The sequence below is a fragment of the Peromyscus californicus genome, unplaced genomic scaffold, assembly GCF_007827085.1.
Source record: "Peromyscus californicus insignis strain IS unplaced genomic scaffold, ASM782708v3 Scaffold_9__1_contigs__length_137607984, whole genome shotgun sequence".
Lineage (NCBI taxonomy): Eukaryota > Metazoa > Chordata > Mammalia > Rodentia > Cricetidae > Peromyscus > Peromyscus californicus.
In genome coordinates, this window is record NW_026294617.1 from 20,049,913 (window position 1) to 20,071,082 (window position 21,170).

Here is a 21,170-nt window from a genome sequence, read left to right on the forward strand (position 1 = left end):
ATATGGAGACAATAATTATTAGAATCCACAAAGTGTTAATTTAGAAGATAAATGTGAAGCCGGGTGTGGTACCCTACACCTGTAATCCTAACACTCAGGAGGTGAGGCAGGGAGACAGCTGGGAATTAGAGGCCAGCCTTGACTACAATTTGTTTCTGTCTTCAAAAATCAAAACTCAGCCAGGCATGGTGGCACATGCCTTTAGTCAGCATTTGGGAGGCAGAGGCAGAGGCAGAGGCAGAGGCAGAGGCAGAGGCAGAGGCAGAGGCAGGAATCAGTCTCTGAGTGTGAGGCTAGCCTGTTCTACAGAGAGAGAGAGAGTTCTAGGACAGCGGGGGCTACACAGAAAATTGGATAGAGGTGACTCCCTGGTAATCCCTTTCCCTGACAGTTCCCCCTTCATTTTCTAAGCTGATATGCCCAGTCCTTAATTTCTTAGCACATTTTTTTTCTATATTAATTACAGTAGTGACCACTGGTATCATAGGCTGCCAACTCTAGGACACACACATGATATTGTTTGGAATCCCAGTTCCCCACATTAGCTGTGGACTCCAATGATTATGCATTGACTTATGGATAAGTGTATTGCTTGGTAGCACTGGGTGGAAACAGTGTTAGAAGTAAGATTACTTCTCTGATAACCCTTGCACTACAGCCTGAGCTTCATGGGGTGCTTGCCATGGTCCTTGCATTGTGGTTTAAGGGGATGGGTGTGTCAGTCTAGAAGTCAGCAGAATACCAAGCTCCTTGTTTTACAGAAGCCATCTATTTAAAATCCTTGACTATAAAAACACTTTCTTGGTCAGTCTATACTTTTAGACTTACCTTAGTACCCCTTGTTACACTAACTCTAGACTTGGTTTGTCATTCCGGCAGGTTCTCTGGTGGCAGCTCTTTTAGCCACAGATGACGACTCAGGTGTGAATGGAGAAATCACATATGTCGTGGATGAAGACGATGGGGATGGCGTGTTTTTCCTGAACCCAGTTACTGGTGTCTTCAACTTGACTCGAGCCCTGGATTATGAAACGCAGCAATATTACATACTTACGGTCCGTGCTGAGGATGGTGGGGGACAGTTCAGCACCATCCGAGCCTACTTCAACATCCTTGATGTCAATGACAATCCACCTATCTTCAGCATGAGCTCCTATAGCACATCCTTAATGGAAAATCTGCCTCTTGGATCCACTGTCCTTGTGTTTAACGTCACTGACGCAGACGATGGTATGTCATTTCTGTGGTGTCCTTAAAAATTCCACTAAAGTAGAGTGTATATTTTAATGACTCTAATGTTATTATCTTATTAACTGTTTTATTTATTCATATTTATTTATGAATGATATTCTATAACTATGTATCTAAAGGTGGGAATTTGAGTTTTGATTTAGCTGTAGAGGATTTAAAAAATCAAGCAATTTATAGTGTAATTTTTCATACCAATCATACTATTGATTATAAGTTAATATCCTTAACAAATTTTATCTTTAGTTTTGCTTTAAGTGTTTTAGAAGCATTTTAGTTCAGTAACCTGGTAGTCAAAGATTCATTCTGAGTCTGTGTTAGATAAAAAAAAAATCTCTGTGTGTGTATTGCTCAAACTTTTAAATTTGATTTTTATATTTATTGATTTGCTTTGTGTGTGTCTGGGTATTATGGATGCATGTGCCATGGTGTGTGTGTGTATGTCAGAGGGCAACTTGTCAAAGTAGTTTTCTCCTTCTACTACATGGGTCCTGAGTGCGGACTCAGGCCATCAGTTTTCATAGGAAGCAGCTTACTCTGCTCGGCCATTTGACTGGCCTGTATGTTACTTAGACTTTGAAAGAGTAAAAATACAAAGCAAAAGGAGAAAAAAGTCTTAAAGAAAATATTTTATAGTGAATAACTAAATTATGTATTATTAAATTAAAAGTCTAATAATATTTTGGCAAGCATTTGTGTTTTCATTGACTGGAAAGGATTGTTTAGTTTATAGTATATAATAAAGTTAAGGATTTTAAAAGAGATTATTTTATTTTAATTTGTCTGTCTGTGTGTGTGTGTCTGTGTGTGTCTGTGTCTGTGTCTGTATGTGGATGTTGCACATGTGTGCAAGTGTCTCTGGAGGCTGGAGGCATTGGGTCCCACAGACAATTGTGAGCTGCTGCCCGAGATGGGTGCTAGGATCTGGATTCAAGTCCTTTGCAAACTTACATCACTTTCATTTATTCTAACCATTCCAGAACACAAATATGGAGCATTTGCCATGTCCTGCACACATTCTTGAGTTAATTTTTCTTGTGGCTATGTCCACGTATGCATGTGTTTATGTGGTTACATGTCTGTATGTGTTCACAAGCGTGGAGGACAGAGCTTAGCCTCTGGTGTCATTATGCAGACATGTGCACCTTGTTTTGTGAAACAGAATCTCTCACTGGCTGGAAACTTGGCTTGTCTGTCTGGCCATGGATTCTGAGATTTCAAATGTCTCTGGGTCCCCAGCATGTGAATGACAAGTGTGTACCACCAGGCCTGGCATTTTTATGTTAGTTCTGGAGATCAAACACCGTCTGCATGCTTGCAGGACAAGCTGTTTACTGCTGGAGTCATAACCGAAGTCCTGGGGTCAGCTTTCTATGCTGAACATTTTTCTGCCTGGTGCCTATGTGGGCTGGGGTCTGTTGAAGCCCCAGCTATCCTCTGGAACAAATTTCATTTACCCTCAAAATTAAATGTAAAGGAATGCGAACAAGATTAAAAGGCACCGGTGTATGAATTTTTCAAAAAGTTTCTGGAACGATTCCCGCATGTGCAGTCACAAATCTTTTTTCTTTCTTTTTAAGGGTGTTTCCCCATTTAATTGTGCTGGTTAAAACTGTAAAAGTTTCAAACTGCTTTTAGCCATTGTTCAGCCTGAATACTTTTATCAGAGTCATTTCCTGAACCTTGACTTAAAATAGAGGACACAGTTCCCATTCCTTCTGGATTTGGAGGATAAAGATAAGAGTGACTTTGTTTGTAAGCACACCAGCACAGTTACAGTTGAACACTTCCCGTGTGTCTGCAAACGGGACACTCAGTTTAACAGGTTCAACTTGGCTTCTGTTCAGAAAGTTCCCAGTCGGGGACATTGCTGTCTTCTACAGAGATGAATGCTCTAGGAGAGGGACTTTGACCTTTTGTCTTGTCTGTGTATGTATTCAGAGTTCAAACTTTAACACTTTGGGTTACAGAATCTTATCAATAAGGCAAATCTTACATTGATGTCAATACACAAGTCACAGCTTTATTAATCCCAATGTGTCTATGAATATAGTTAGCAAGTATTATGTGGAACAAAAGTTATAGCTTAAACATCATGACAATATGCAGGTTACTGCTGTTGTATCTTTCTGGAAACCATGCCCACTTGAGGCATCGTGGCCGTTACAGGATATTTGAACAGTGACACACTGTCACTTTTTCTGAATGACTTTGTCCATTTATCTTTGGTGCACAGCTGAACTAATGCCCATCCCATAGTCCAGGTCCCTGATGACCTTGTTAAAAGTGCTCCCTGAAGATGAGTGGTAGCCCTGTCAATACTGTACATCTTTGTCAGGCCACAGGCAAGCAAATATTAGCCCTTCACATACATAGGACAAAATCTATAAATTGTGACTAAATATGTACATTCATAATCCAGCTAATTTTATCATTTCAGAATGTGTTGCATTACTTATATGTATTTATATAATGTTCTATAGTTCTTGGGAATAAACCATATAGCAAATGCCATATCATATGTTCACAATCAAACATGCACACACACTTATCCATATCTATGCACATCTCCCCAAACACAGACACATGTACACACCTTTAGCAGATGCAAAACACTCACACCAACCAATCCCAAGAATATTTATGGAACCACATGACTTCCAGCAAGTTGAACTTGAATGGTTGGAAAAACAGCCCATATTCAGTGTAGTTATCTGCTGGATTGCAAAAGCCCCTAAATAAAAATGTTAAGGTATTACTCAAAATTAAGTATGTATTTATCATCTTATTGTTCAGACACTTGTTGCAAAGAGCAGGGGAATGATGAGATCTTTGATGTTTTCCAGACAGGGCCAGTGTTGGGAGGTTCTGAGTCCCTTTGGGGCCATGTGCTTTGCCAAGGTTGTTGTATTTTAAAAACGGTGGGAAAGAGTCACACCATACAACAAGGCCCCCATGAGAGGTTTATTGAGGGGAGGGGAGAGAAGAGCAGAGAAGGGGCCAGAGACTGGTCTCTGGGGATGAGAGTGAAGGAAGAGAAAGAGATGGGAGGTGGGCAAGGCCTGCCTTTTATAAGGGAAAGTAGTGAATGCACACTGGAGTGCTCTTAGTGGTTGCAGCTGAGGAACTATTTTATTAGGACCCTAAGGGCAAGCCAGTACAGATGCCTAAATGCTAACAAAGGTTACCTGATGAATTAGACTCTTTAAAGGGAAACATCCCTTCTTAAAGTGCAGCTCTCTATTTTCCACTATCCAGTTCTGATTCCAGTTCTGAGATAAGACCTATTTCTCGCCTCACACTATTTAGTATAATAACAGTTACTTTTTGTTTCAAAGATCATAGTTATATGTGGTTTATTTTAAATGGCAATCCTTAATTTATTTGTGATTATAAAGTAAATATAAATGTTTTTATTCTCAGTGATAGTTAAAGGTTCACACTTATGAGTTCCATAGCTGATCCTTCCTGTCATCCTTTCCCTTCGTGAAAGGGCCCTTTCTGCTCTCTGTGGGGCCATGAGACTGTGGCTTGCTCTCTTTCTTCTCCACAGTTTAACACTTACTTAAATGAACACCCATGATGAACAAGGATTCTCAGATCTTTGCTGTACTGGCTACCAGTCCGACTGAGTTGTGCGGCTCCCATGGGTCACCACTGAAGTTGTGTAGAATGTTATTATTGTTCCTAATTTCCATTGATCTTGACTGTGAACCATTTTGTATGTCTGCACAGAACTGAGTTTTTCATGGAGGTTCTTTGGTATTACTTTGACTTCTGTGTTTTGGTGACTGTGGATCTCAAGAAGAACAAAGATTCCACATTTACTTCTGACCTTTGTGTTAGGAGACTCAGAAAATGGACTTATAAAACTACACTTTATGTAAAAAGCACCCCTGACATATTCAATCACACTTTATAGCAGAGTAGGTGGAACCTTTCTCAACCTGGGCAGATGTAAGACTTGGTGAAGCTTTCAGCTGACCTTGTCTGCTCTGGATTTCCCATCCTTTCTTCCCTGCAGATGGATTGATATGTGGCCCCTGAATTGTTTGTATTTTTTCCTGATGTTCAGGCTCCTAAGCTTATAACCTCTGCTTCATTCATCTGGGAAGAGTCTGCTGTAAACTGCACAGATGAATGACCACATGGCATAGTCTGTGTCTCCAGAGATCTGTGCATCAAAGCTCACACAAGAAATTCTAGATCAGTCCCTCCGTGCCCAGATTTGCCTTCTAAATGTGTTTCCTTATTTTTGGCATGTGAGGAAAGATGCTAGAGAGAGATCTTCAGGTCATAGAGACAGAGTAACAGGACCACATTGGAGGAGGAAATTCCATGACTTGGGTAATGTGCCTGAAAGGGAAGATGAGATTGAAAAGAAGTGAAAAGCAAATGTACTCAAGTGTTGGCAGATCGCTGAGGAATAGCTTTCACAACAAGTTAGTAAACTATTCTGGGAGGCTCTTGGCAAAGAGCAAACATTGTTCCTTGTAGGTAGGACTCAGAACGTTAAAACAGTTGAATTTCCTTCAGATGAGATGGGAGAGCCTAGGTAGCATTGTGAGCTAGTTGGGACAACACTGCTCTGAGGCAGAAAATCCAGCCTGTCTTGGATTTCGTTGCTTATGTAGAGTCTACCCTTCAATAACTTATTAAAACATAATGGCAGATATGCTTTCCTCAGTATCTTTGCTATAATTATTTCTGCAACTTTTAAAAGTGAGTATATAGTTTTTAAGTTAAAAAGTTATATATATATATGTGTGTGTGTGTGTGTGTGTGTGTGTGTGTGTGTGTGTGTGTGTGTGTGTGTGTAATCTAAGCATGTGCCAGGGACAGCATGAACCTTTCTGCCTGAAGACTTTCATGTATAACTTTATTGCTAACAGTTCCTTTAAGGGATACTTTTTCAAACGTTTGAATGTACATAAACCTTGAGAGGGGCTATTTCCTTAAAGGATGTTGCTTGGCCAGATGCTTAATAGGAATTAAAAAGTATTTATTAGTTCTGACAAGAAATGTAAAAGGAAACTTTAAGCATCCATGACTAATGTCCAACATCAGAACATTTTATTACCCTTCTCTGAAAACTGGTGTCGGCCTCAATAAATTACTGAAGTTATAAATGTTTAGCTAATAATATAGAGAGTGACATTTGTAGTGTTGGGCCCCAGGGAGTTATGTGATAGAAACCAAGAAAAGTTTAGAAAAATATCTGCTCTCTGGAATGTTTTCTTCCTCTTCACTTTGGTAATTTAACATTTCAACATTGCTCTAAGTAACACACTCTGTTATAGATCATTTGTACACCAGATTGTAAATGCCTTTCAGATCAAAAGCTCAATGGAGAAGAGTCATGTGTGCAGCAGTATTTACTAAGGGTATTTAGCTATAGGTAAATCATTCACAATCACTTTGAGTGATTCATGTGGAATCACTCAGGAAGTCATTATAGTAGGTAATGCATCAGAAATGCTCTAGTACATGTCAGACCATTTGGTGTGGCTTGGACTACAACCATCACCTGTTTAATAAGCTTAACTTTTCCTCTATCACTTCTAGGTGTCAACTCTGAGCTGTCCTACAGCATTGCTTCAGGTGACAGCCTTGGGCAGTTTGCAGTGGATAAGCACGGGGTCCTCAAAACCCTCAAGACTTTGGACCGTGAAAGCCAGTCCTTCTACAACCTGGTCATTCAGGTCCATGACTCCCCCCAGCCTCCTGCCTCCAGGTTCACAAGCACAGCCCAAGTCTCCATCATCTTGTTAGATGTCAATGATAATCCACCCACGTTTCTTTCCCCCAAGTTGACGTATGTTCCAGAAAACACACCTATTGATACTGTTGTCTTCAAGGCTCAAGCGACAGACCCAGACAGTGGCCCCAACAGCTACATTGAGTACACTCTACTGAACCCTTCGGCAAACAAGTTCAGCATTGGGACCATCGACGGTGAGGTGCATCTCACTGGAGAGCTGGACAGAGAGGAAGTTTCCAATTACAGCCTGACAGTGGTGGCCACAGACAAAGGACAACCACCCCTGTCCTCCTCTACAGAGGTTGTGGTTATGGTCCTGGACATCAATGATAACAACCCAGTTTTTGCTCAGGCTGTGTACAGAGTACAGATTAAGGAGAACACCCTCACCGGCACAGATATAATCCAAGTGTCAGCAACAGACAGTGACGAAGGCACCAATGGGCAGGTTCGCTATGGCATCCTGGCTGGAAACACACAGCAGGAGTTCAGGATGGACTCTGTGACGGGCACCATCACAGTGGCTAAGTCTTTGGATCGGGAGACAACCCCTGCTTACACTCTAACTGTTCAGGCTTCGGATCGGGGCAGTAGCCCCAGAACGGATGTTTGCACTGTTACCATCACTTTACTTGACATGAATGATTTCGTCCCTGTATTTGAGCTGTCTCCGTATTCTGTGAATGTCCCTGAAAATTTAGGGACCCTGCCCAGAACCATTCTTCAGGTCAGTATGTTTAAACACAACAGGGCTTACCCTGCCCTAAGACATCAAACCAAAAGACTTCTTGAACTATGTTCAAGACCCCTTCCTCCCTCTCACTGCCAGGGGGAGATAGATGCAGATATAGAAAACCTTGAAAATCAATGCTTACGAACATTGTCCCCGAGATTTAGTAATTTCCTTTGTGTATACTCACTTTGTACCCATTTGTTCATTTGAGGAGGATTTTTCAATTTTGTTTTACGATAAGAATAATATTCATGCATAAAATGATATCAAAATTTGGAAAAGTTCATTAAAATTATTGTTCTACCTTCCTTCTTTACAAAAAAGAAAAACCATACTGTACATTTATGGGAAGCCTTCCTCGAACCCTATGTGTTGGCTTTATGCAAATATGTGTAATAATACGTTACTATTATTTACTACTTTAATTACAAAATCTTTAGATTTAATTTTACTTTATGTGTGTGAGTGTTTAGCCCTCAGGCATGTATTTGCGTGTTACGTGTATGCCACATGTATGCCTAATGCTCAAGGAGGTCAGAAGAGAGTATCAGATCCCCTAGTACTGGAGTTGCTGATGGTTGTGAGCCACCACGTGGTGCTGGGAACTGAACCTGGGCCCTTTGCAAGAGCAGCAAAAGCTCTCTCAGCCACTGAGCTGTCTCTTGAGCCCTCAATTTAGAAATTTGAAACTACAGCCTTGTAGCACTGTCTCGCTTCCCATGCCCTTCCTGTTGTCTTGTGATGACACATTTGTCTCACGTTAGATGGCACATTACAACCATGTGACTATTCGCCCCTGTAGGTGGTGGCAAGAGATGATGATCAAGGGCCGAATAGCCAGCTCTCCTATGTTCTGCTTGGTGGAAATGAAGACAATGCTTTTGCCCTCACGGCCAGTGGGGAGCTTCGGGTGACCCAGAGTCTGGACCGAGAAGCAAGGGATCACTTCGTCCTGGTTGTCACAGCTGCTGATGCAGGTGCGTCCTGACTAGTTTGCTCCATTGTGAGTCAGATCCTCAGGAGCATGAATGTAGTTTAATTTGTAACTGGATCACATTTATTGAAATTTACTAATGCTTGGAATAGTTCCTAAATACATTGAGTACAACTAGTGAGATTTCAGTGTAAAATGGCAAGAGATTTCCCATATCACCACTGAGGGGCAGCTTCTGTGCAGAAAAATTTCCTTGCCGTGAAAGCTACCTGAGCACATATGGGTGTGACCTTCTACTCCTACACACTGAGTAAGGAGGAATTTGAAGCATCTAGATAGTTCTAGGAGATTCTGGAGATGAAAAAGGTCCAGATTTCTATTTCGCTCTTATAGTTTTCTAAACGTCGTCATTATTAAGTGTATTTGCTGATCCCCAGAGTGTCCATGATAGTCTGCCTTGATAAACTCCCACAGAAATACACCTAATAAAAAACAGTATTCTCTAGCCTTCAGTTTTTGAAAATATCTATGACATAAATTGTTTGGCATGTAGCAACAGAATGCCCAAGTTTTACAGATGGTATTGTCTACACTGCCTTGTTTTGCTTGGTAGACGGTTCATACACACAGAACACTTGAAATTAAAATGGAAACAACTAAATTTTCTAAAGAATTTTTATGCCTTGATTGACGGAGTTAGAATTGCTTAAGTATTTATTAAGCAAATGTCTGACTAAACGTTTGAGTTTTCCAAAGATAATGAATTAATTATGGGATGATTGCCTTGTATACAATTTTTTTCCTGAGAATGACTGCCTTATATCCAATGTTTTAATTATGTTGATTCATTTAAGAATAAATATTGGTTGAAATATTCAAGGCAGTTTTGCTGTGACCTCAGATAACTGAAATGATATATGTATATAGCCACATGTGCATATATTAGTGTATGAAGGTATGTATGTTTTTCAGGTGCTATAGATACATAAGTATCATTATGGAATATTGAAAGATTTTGAATGGGCTCTTTTACTGTGAAATTTTTTTATATTAATACAGCATGCTGAAATTCTTGTTGAATATGCTCAGTTCCATGCAATCAGCATACTGGTTAAAAGCCCCACTCAAAAACCAGTGGAGGACTTTGGGATTACAGTTAACAACAAATTCCAAGGACAGTGCCACTCATTTTTAATTGAATACTACCTTCCCTTTTCTTGCTCTGGCCTTCACTTCTAACCTCTTGGGGGAAAAAAGTATTATCCCTTCTATTTTTGGTGTGTATGAATTACCTTGTTACATTGTATCAAAGCTTCAAAACCCCAGGGAGTGAGGAACAGAATTCGGTGTGTCAGCCACATACTTAATCCAAATTAATCTGAGACCTGTTTGTCACGTCCGTGTTCTGTATCCTTTACAGCCCTCAGACTCTAGGTGTGAGCATCCTTCCATAAAACCAACAGAAACTGGCTGTGCAAATCAGCCAAGGTCCCTGGAGAAGAGGGACTGAACTTGGTGGAAACTGGTAGGGAGCTGGATTTTAGAACCAGGGTTTTATTGCTAAGCTAGGCCAGCCCCAGCTGTCTTCACTTGTTAGAGCTGGAAGCATGTGGCCAACCCCAGACACTCACAAACACAAATACAGTTTGTGGAAACAAAGTGGCAGGGAGCAGAAACTAGAGGGAGGAACGTAGCCCCTCAAGGATTCCTCATAAAATTTGCTGTACCAGAAGGGAGTCCAATGATGGTGGACATTCTGGCTGGCGTGTGGGAGGGAAATAGGATTCGGAAGTGCAGTTTGGAGTAATCTGTGATGGGCAGGGCACAGCACACAGAGGGTCCTAGCAGGGGTGTCTGACTTTGAAGTATTCCAAACCAAGAGGCATGGCAGAAAAAGACCTTCCCACGTAGGCCAGAACGCCCTTCCCTCTAAGAACTCCCAGGGATTAGAGAAATCAATGGGCTTGGCAGCAATTGAGGGGATATTGGGTAGGTAAAGGGATGTTGTTTCTTTTTATAGCTACTTGTGACAATAAGTGCAAAGTTTTATAGAGGTTAGCCTTTTCTGCACAGGATTTTTGTTACCATCTCTATTATCCACAAGCAAGTTTAAAGCATTTGATCCTTGCTGAGTGACACATAGCCAGTGAATGACCATGTCAGAATGAAGCATGGCCTCAGAGCTCAGGATATTCGAAGACTTTAATGTTTGGGAAAGGGGTATTCAGATAAAATATTCATACCCAAGTCATCTGGTAGATAGCCAGCCATATCACAGCCAGCACAGGGAAGGGGTGAATGTTTTTTAATTCAAATCATGTTTGTTTGCATTCTGGTTTCTCCATCATCTGGGTGGATTGTATCATCATTCTTGACCTTCTGTGAAATGGTGTAATGGTTTCTGAGTTTTTATTCTTGTGGCTGTGCTAAAATATCCTGAAAGAAACAATGTAGTAGGAAAGGGTTGGTTTGTTTCTTAATTTTAGGTTACAATCCCTCATTGTGAAGAGGTCAAGGTGGCAGGAAATCTGAGCTGTTGGTCACAACACATCCACAGTCCAGAGCAGAGGGCAATGTGTGAACACATGATGCATGGGAGCACTCAGTTTGCTCTCTCCTCTCTCTTCAGTCTACGGCTGAGCCTGTGAAATGGTGTTGCCAACAGACATTGTGGGTGGATCTTTAAATTTCAGTTAGCCCAATTAAGAAAATACCTTACAAGCATGTAGACAAGCCAACCTAATCCAGGTAGTTACTCATTGAAATTCCCTTCACAGGTTATTCTGGATTATGTCAAGTTGACAAAAACAGACCATCACAAAGAGTAAATATAAAAGTCTTCCTGTGAGGTGTAATCATGTGTTATATGTTAAATTGTTCATTTTACTCCTACTCGGCAGTACACACAATAATTTAATAATAATTTCCACTAGAGTCACTGGTAGCAAAATCCCCGATGAAGACTCTGAGCATCACTCACTCCTGTACCCACAGACAGCAAGTAGACATCATGTTGAACATCTGTGCCTAGTAAGCTCAATTGTCAACTTGATATGGACAGTCCAGAGTCATCTGAGGGAATGTCAATTGGGGATCTGCTCAGATCAAATTGCCCTGTGGCCATATCTGTGAGGAATTGTCTCAATTGTTGGTTGATGTGGGAGGGTCCAGACCAAACTTAGACAGTGCCACTCCTAGGCAGGTGGTTCTGGTATAAGAAAGCAGAATGAGCATGACGTAAGGAGCAAGCCACTAAGCAGCATTCCTCTGTGGCCTTGGCTTCTGTTCCTGCCTCCAGGTTCCTGCTCTGAATTTTTACCCTGACTTCCCTCAGCAATAGTCATCTGAAAGTGTAAGCCAAATAAACCCTTTCCTTCCTCAAGTTGCTTCTGGTCATGTTGTTTATCTGGGCAACAAAAAGCAGACTTAAAAGAGTTCACTAGAATATTTTCAAGCCATTGACAGTCATGACCTTAATGACTACACCATGTGCCAAAATCATTTCCACAAATATTTATTTGTATTTTTTTTAGAATTTTATTCTTGAATATTGTATTTACCCCAACCCTTCTTTCCCTAATTCCTCCTGTGCTCCCCTGACTCATTCTCAAACACACAACCTCTTCTTTCAATATTTTTGGCACACAGATGTTTGAATATAACCCACTGGATCCATTTAGTATTGCTCATAAGTGTATGTATTTAGGGCTGAGCCCTCTGGCATCAGATAACCTATAAGGGCCTGGTACCTCTCTCAGCAGCCATTCATTGTCTGTAGCTCTTCATCTAGGGGAGGGGTCCTGTGAGATGTTCCCCATCCATGTTGGAAAATTAACTGTTGTCAGTGTACAGGTCTTGTTTAAATAATTTAAATGAAATTATACCACTTAAGAGTCATAGACTACTAAAAGCCCCTGTGTCAGGCATAGGAATCCCCCTTAGGGCTCTTGGTAAGGAGAGCCTGAGGGACACCCAATACAATACAGGCTTTTGCTGTTGCCCTTGGTTTCCCCCCAGAGTTGAAGGTAAGACCCCAACACATTTGATAGAATGAGTAACCCCACTTTCAAGGAAATATAACCATTGATGATATGAGTTCACTGAATCTACAGTTCACTCATATTTTCCAGGCTTGAGATCTCTGACAAGGGACTAAGATGCATACTGGTTGCTATGATTTAATAGTCAGAACAGTAGGTGACATGAAAAAAATTCAGAAAAAAACGAAGGAGCTGAGATGACATGTTGTCAAATCTGTAGTGTTCAAAGATCAGAAAAAAAAATGTTAGAATACTCTTCTGAAAAATGTCTGACAGTTTCATGTCATATCTTACAAATCACTTTGCTTTATTCTCTTGAAACTTTTACCTGCTGGCAGCCTAGGGTTGACCAGCTGTGGCAATATGCTAGGAATTGACGCCATAGTGTATTAACCAGGCAGAGCTCTAACCCCTGGCTTCTGTCCTTTATTTACTGACTGAGTATCCGCAAGGCATGGAGAACTCCCTATCTAATGTTCCTGGGAAGCACCACTCAACTGAAAAACTAAAGCAGAACAGGCCATATAAAACTTCAAGCTCACCTTTCTTGTACCATTAAAATGCTGAACATGCTGCAGCTTAATTAAATGTGATATTCTGCTTGTTTTCAGTCAAAGATACAGGCATTTTGCTTGCTTTATGTGTTGATTGTTGGCATTTGTGTTATGTGATGCTTAATTTTATTTCTTCTTGAGTGTGTAATACAGCAGAGTAGAGGCCTCCTGAGCCTATGTTGCTTCCTCATAGAGAAATAAAAGCCATCCCGGCTCTTCTGGTTGAGATCATGTTGACACATCTAATGTCCTTCATAGGGCTACATGCCCTGTTTCTAAGTGACCTCCCTTGCAAGGGTTTGCCGACCGTGTTCTCACAGTGCAGTACACAAGATGTCTTAGGTATAATAAACAGCATGAACAGAGAAGTCACCACAGTATACTGAAAAATTTAGTATGGAATGCTAATTTATAAAATGAAAAGCCAATCTTGGAGTTAAATACATAGACCTTAGTGTTCAACCTAGGATTAGAGACTTCTTCCATGTTCTAGCTACAATGCTTTGGACACATTGCCTGTAATTTATTAACAATATTAATGCTGGCATGCATTTTTATTGTACAAAACAGGTAAGAGTCTGGGTTATTAGTTCTTGGTATCAGGTCTCATATTTGATAGACATTTCTTTACTCTTCACATTTACATTTGCTCAGACCAATGGTCTCTGTGTGACCCACGTTTTATTTATAAGACTTCTTAACTTCCTTCACCTCCACATCCTTGTTCATATTCAGAGGGCTGTACCTTCAAAATGGATAGAATTATTAACTATTGCCCAAACAAGGTTTAGAATTCACAGTATCTCAGCATACTGAATATTTTGACATAAAGGAATTTGGGAAGGTGGTGGATCAAAAAAGGAAGGCAGCCTACAAAGTCTTCAGTGTGGGGAGAGGCATGGGCCCTGTCTCTGTAGTCAGACTTGGCTCAAGGAAGATTTTAAGCACTTCAAACAATCAGTTTCCTTTGTAGGTCTTACACAAACTGTCATCATGTCATACAGAGAAGTCTGAACCTCAGATACTCCTCCTTGTTAGTTTGAAGCTAGCCAACATGTCTTCACAGCACAGAACCTGGCAGCTGCATAGCATTTGGGTTCTTTGCATCTCAGGATCAGATTTTAGGGCAGATAATACTCTCAGTGGCCCTCCAGTTCTTGAGAGTAAGATTCTGTTGCTGAAGACACCACATACTTGGATCATGGAACATGGGGAAGTCAAGTTGGTACCGATTAGAAGCTTCATTCCTACTGACTAGCTTCACAGTGCTGGAAGGTGATACAAATACTAAGGAGGAGAAAGTAATCACCAATATCACCCAGCTGTGAACCTTTTGAGCTACAATAATGATTGGACAGACAGTGTTTGACCCCCAGGGAAATAGTGACATGAATTTTATGAGAGTAACCAATCATTTCAGACTGGATTTAGGGCCTGTTCTGTGGAATAAACCCATATCTTGCATTGTTATTTGGGCCAAGAATCTTGGCTAGACAGATCATAGGCCCTAGGGGAGAACCTACTGCTATTATTCTGCTGAGTCCTAAAATAACTCCTATTGACTTCACACTATGCCCAGAAATCAGTGAAATGCTCATCCCTCATCAGAGAAGCTTCCCCTTAGCAGCTGGCACAGATGTCCTTAACTGGTCAGTGTGCAGAGAATAAGAGACCACGGAGCGCTCATCCCTAAACAGGACATCTGTATCACATCCTCTCTCCCTAGGCTCAGGGATTTTCATAGTAGATGGCCAGAATGTGAGGGTCAGAGACGGTGGAGGACTTCAAGGAAACTGTGTTTTCTGGACATAACAGGGCCGTTGCACATATGAATTCACAACAATTGTGACCGCTCAAGCCAGACAAAATCCTAACATAGAAGTGGGGTGTGGGCATGAAAGGAGCTAGAAGCTGTTGACAATTGATGGCTATTGTTAGTTTTCTTTGATGTATGGTAGCTTGTCATACTCCATAGCAGGTCTCACACCTAAGAGTAGTTGGGCACCAGGTATAGCTAAAACAAACAACCAACTAAGCCAACACCAAAACCAAAGGCAAAGTTGGATGGTAAGGGAGGTGAGTGTGGATCTAGGAGGAGTTGAGGGAGGGAAGTACATATGATCGAAATATGTTGTGTGATATTCTCAAATGTTTAATAAAATATTATTTTAGAACAAATATTTTATTAGTGGAGATTATCAAGAATTATTTTAGACATGTTTTATTTGTGATATAATGAGAAATCCAGTTAGATAAGTTAAATGAATGCTGGATGTAAACGTTTATTTCTCAGAGAAGATACTCAGGTAGGTACACCTTGGGGTATGATGACACTTTGTAGGTATGAACTCTGTGTACACCTGGGTGCTTCTAAGAAGAAGACAGCGCATCACCTCCTTTACTCTCACAATAGCTAATTAGTTACATATAATCTTCAAAGTTGGCGATTTAAAAATAAAAGCCCAACCCCTGGCTGATTATCAGTGTCAAGGCCCTTGGGTGAGGTCTTTCTTAGCTACCATTTTGGGCACTTCTGAAGATATCAATGACAAGTTCTTCACTGAGACTGACTGTTTTCACCCATTTGCTTTGTCTACCACATTTCCTTCTACCGAGTATCTATGAGTGTCTTCTTTGGGGACTGACATTTTTATTTAGAAAACACTGACTTAAGAATTAATAAACTATTTGCAATTCTACATCAATAAAATAACTCTTGTGGGAGTCTATTTGTAAATTATAGTCTCGCATTTACCATCCTCACCATATCGGGAAATGTACATTCAAGGGTTTCATACAGTACCTAGTATGTTTATATTTTCTTTTTTTTTTTTTGGTTTTTCGAGACAGGGTTTCTCTGTGTAGCTTTGCGCCTTTCCTGGATCTCGAGCTGTAGACCAGGCTGGCCTCGAACTTACAGAGATCCGCCTGCCTCTGCCTCCCGAGTTATATTTTCTACCATGGTATGACATGTGTGATGAACTTTGTCAGTCTGGTTGTGGCTTTGCATTTAATAAGGGAGTGAGATTAATCTGAGCATAAATAAAGTGCTTCATCTCTGATCTATTTGGAGACTAAGAGAGTGCAATAGTCTGACTGCAGATTTGTCCAGAAAGTTCCTCTTTAGAGTGTCTGTGAGTTGGGATAATTAATAGGTCTGTGGGGACAAGTGCAGTTATCAGCTTTTCTAATTAAGGACATTTATCATCTGGCTGAAAGATGGAATGGGCTGCATTCTGAGACAGGGTGAGAATTGTGGTTTTGGTGGAGGAAAACATGTGTTTGCAAAACTTAACATGAACAACTAAAAGAACCAAACACCATGTGTCATCTTCCACCATTGTGGGAACATGATGACATTTTGAGTTAATAATGTTCATCCCATTGCTTAGTCGAAGGGGAGGTCATTGTGATAGGGAAGATCAAGTGGATCTGCGATAAAAAAAGAGGCTAGGGTGGTTGGTACCACCTTACACATCTGAAGAGAGTTTTATTGAGTATTTTGGAAAGGCTGCATTTTGTTAGCACAACTATGCCTTAGGAAAGATTGCCTTGTGTGGTATGGTGGATTTTTAATGATGAAAATCAAATCCATAAGCCTATGAGTGAAACAGTGTTGGAATTTCCTTTAGTTATCAGCAATCAGTTTCATGGAGCTTCCTTCTACCCTTGAGTCTATTGGGTGACTTTGCTTGTGGCCAAATAATGATTTTTTTTCCTTATTTCTAAAAAACAAGTTTTGATTTTAGCCAGGAACTCAGTAACCAGTACTTTAATGATTTTAATTAATAAATTAAAATCTTAATTTCAAAATGATTGTTTCATTTCCTCTCATTTCTAATGAGGCTTTGTTTCATGTCCCTTAGTAACATAAATATAACAATTGATGTATTTAATTTTTTTATATCACCTAGCCTTTAATATTAAAAATTCTTACCATGGAGAGTTTAATTTTCTGGAGATTTAAAAACAGGCAAAAATTTAACTTGACAAACAGTACTAAATCAGACCTAGGATTTCCATTACATTCCATAAGATGAAAACATAATAAAGCATCCCGTACTGTCACTCTTCTGTGAGCTTTGGAGATGGGGACACAAGAACTCTAACCCTGAAATGAGGAGAGACTGTTCCCAGTGTCAAACAAAACTTACATAAACATTATGCACAGCAGATTGTGGCTTGATTTCTTGATTCTGTGAATCTGTAACTTGGCCTTCCCGTTGAGTGGCGGAGCTGATGGAGTTCAGTATTTGCACATCGCTCTGGTGTTTCATGGTTTTGCTCTCTGGGTTTCTGTTTTCAACTCTACACAGCAATTCCTCACAATGCGCTTTCTGTCAGAAGAAAACTTTTAGCTGACGCTGTTTAATTTTATAATTTTTCAACATTCTTGTAAAACGCACATGCGGCAAGATTTTAACCACTTTGACTGCACAGGCTACGATGCCTAGGGCAATGTATGGCCATTTGCAGAGTATTACTATTCCTTTCTGTTCCCCTTCTCTCTGCAGGATGCAGCTTGTACCGACAATCCTAAAACATGAGCACATGTCAAGTGATTGCCACCTGCATATATTTGGTTTGTTAACGCAGGCTCACAGAATGAGTGACTGGTCAGAACACAGTATTTTATGAAATTAAAAAAAAATAAAAGCAAAGCTGTCAGTCACATTTAAAAAGGCTCGTACATTCCATTTGCTGTGCTTTATGGATTCATGTGTAAATATAACCTGCAAACCTTTGATGTCAACCTGGAGTGGCTGAACTTCTGGCCATTTTCAGGGATGACTTGGTAACAGTGAGAATATTTGGCCAGTATCACAGGGACAAATGCAACATCTAGACTTTATTGCATTCAACACACATGTCATCACACGGATCATCACGTGGAGCACGGGGCACATTGTGTGAGGGCGATCAGGAATGAAGTCAGCTTTGCTGAGAGGCAACAGGACAGAGTGAAATTCTGCTTCTGCTCCAGCTCTTCCCACTGGGGAAAAATGTATGTAATGGTGAGGGGCTTACATCAAAGTTCAGTTTGTGTGAGGTGCAGACTCTAGGGATGTAGTCCCAGTGATTATACTGAATGTATGTTTTGTCGAAGAACACTTTTCGGAACCATCTTGTTTTGAAAGTAGTCCTTTAAACTTATTTGAGCTTCATTTTGATGTGTTGGAGCTTACAATGCCACCAGTCACAAAGACTGTACAAATTTAACTAGTTCCCAAATTCACGACTAGAAAATATGACTCAGAAGCCAGGTGTGGAGAATGTTTGCTACATGTTGTCAAAATCTAGGAGGCATCTTACAAATTTACCCACATTAATACATTTGTGAGCACATACATGTGTATATAAATACACACATGCATGTTTTTATATAATATATATAATTTTACAAATTGAAATCTGAAATTCCTTTATCTTCTGATTGCTGATTGCAATTAGACTTTTGGATTATAATTGTTGTTCCAGCTTCTAATTCAAGGGTCCAACTCTGGTAATTACTGGTTCCTGAGACCTTGCCTTCTGCTAGTTTGTGTACTTGGTCTCTTTCATTAGGCCACATTCCACTGGGGGTGTGTCTCTCTATCTGCCTCTTCCCCTGATTGCTCCTGGTTCTGATCAACGGGTCCAAATGACATGGGACCATCTGGCGTTGTCACAGCACCATTATCACATCTGCTGGGGCTATACTTGGGCTTCTCCCTTTCCTGGGATGGAGACTACATTAGGCCTTCTGTGCAGATCACTTAGAAATCGTGCAACCTTTGACCTTTGTCCCCAGTCTTGCTCTCTGATCCCAGCCTGAGGCTGAAGTCTGCCTTAGAAAACAGTGTCACTAAGGTGTTCGGCTCACTGAGTTCCACCCACAGAGTTAGTCTGTAGCACTGACTTCCACATGGAAAACAAAAGCAATTACATTAATCGGACGGCACATAGATCTTCTCTGTGGACCTTTACAAAGATGAGTAAGTTTCTTCTTCCCACGTTCAGCTTCCAAATTAGAGGAAAGTGACAATGGAGAATGAATATGAGCAGTAGGGATGCCATACTTTGACCTCAGATTAATGAGTGGAGGAAAGGTTGTTGAAAGAATTGATAACTTCCTGCTCTTGTCTGTAGTCTGAATAAAAAAAAAAAGACCTAGTCCTTTAAATTTCAGAGTACCAATAAAACTAAAAACAGCATCTGATTCATGTAATGTGCATTGAAATGAGAATTGTCCACATTAAATAACCTTAGGTCGGATATTAAGAATTCAGGAATAATATTGGGCCTGGAGAGTTGGGTCATCAGATAGGAGCACAGAACTGTAATATTGGGGTGGAGAGTGGCTCAGTGGTGTACTGCTCTTCCAGAGGGCCTGATTTGCATTCCCAGCTCCTATGTCAGGAGGCTTACAACTACTTGCAACGCCTGCTCAGGGGAATCTGATGTTCTTTCTGTCTTCTGCAGACACACACACACACACACACACACACACACACACACACACATACACATACAAGCACACACACATATACACATACAGGCACATACATGCACACACATACACACACATACACAAAGGCACATAGATACACACACATAAACACAGGCACTCCCAGAGGTAATACCCACACATGCATGCTGGCACATAGACATACACACATCATAAATATGCAGGCCCATAGTCACACACATCACACATATAGACACACAGATACTGCTCAAGACAGTCACCACACACACACACACACACACACACACACATACACACACCTCACACACACACTGATTTAATAACCTTAAAATTCTCTGCTTTTTTCCCATCTGCTCCTGAGTAAACAAAAGTTGTGAGGATGGATATATACACATGATAATACAGTGGGCTATATCACTCTGAGTGGAGTCCTCAGCTTGGTACAAGGTTCTATGTGGTTTTGGGATCATCTGCAGGACCACTTGTCAGGCCAGGAATATAATCATTGGTTCTGCTTGATGCTTCTTTAAAACTGTTACAAGAAGGTAATTTGCATGGTGAGGACAGTGGCATCGAATGTGCAGTTTTCATGCTTTCTGTTTTTTACTATCTCGGAAAACAGCAGCAGCAGCTGTAGACAAAGAAAGACCCTGCGCGCACTTGGTGATGACTGTGAGTCATCTGTGGTAGGCTTCCATGCTGTGAATCATCAGGGTCTTTACCGTCTTGAAGACGAACCTTCACTTGTGGATTCCCTAGGTCATTTCTCAGCTCTGGTGGCTCATGCCCTTCTGTAGCTCCAGTGCCAAGAGACACAGTGACCTTTTCTGGTTTCCATGGGCTCTGCACACACACAGTACACATGCATACAGGTGGACAAACACTCAAGAACATAAAATAAATATGTCTGAAGGATGAGAAGAGCAATGAGTAACAAGGAATATATTTAATTCATTGTATTGTTTACTGCCCCATTTAGGGTAAGTTCTATTTTTATTCTCTGTTTAGCAAACAGAGTAAAATAGCAGGAAAAGATGTTGAAATAGGCATTGCAGCCGGGCGGTGGTGGTACACGCCTCTAATCCCAGCACTCAGCACTCGGGAGGCAGAGCCAGGCAGATCTCTGTGAGTTCAAGGCCAGCTTGGGCTTCAGAGTGAGTTCCAGGAAAGGTACCAAAGCTACACAGAGAAACCCTGTCTTGAAAAAAACAAACAAACAAAAAAAGATGTTACTTATTCCCATCTGCTGCTGCTGGGACCTTGATCTACTTTTTTTGCTCACACAGATGCATGGATACTTTCTAGCTGACTAATTTTTAGTGAAGCCAGGCAGAGGACTGTGAACATGAGTGAGACTGTGAACTTGCATTTCAATAAACTGAGTACAATTAAGTATTGGTGAAATTATTAAGGCCACTCCACATAGCTAAA

The 21,170-nt window shown here is 40.7% G+C and overlaps 1 protein-coding gene across 1 annotated transcript in view; it reads left to right on the forward strand.

Moving 5' to 3' along the window:
- Window positions 1–21,170, forward strand: part of Fat4 (FAT atypical cadherin 4) — a 140,729-nt gene that overhangs the window by 72,897 nt on the left and 46,662 nt on the right. Inside the window, exons 4-6 of the mRNA XM_052730403.1 lie at window positions 880–1,230; window positions 6,814–7,736; window positions 8,545–8,719. Of these exons, the coding sequence (XP_052586363.1) occupies window positions 880–1,230; window positions 6,814–7,736; window positions 8,545–8,719 (1,449 nt within the window). The remainder of the gene's footprint in view (window positions 1–879; window positions 1,231–6,813; window positions 7,737–8,544; window positions 8,720–21,170) is intronic.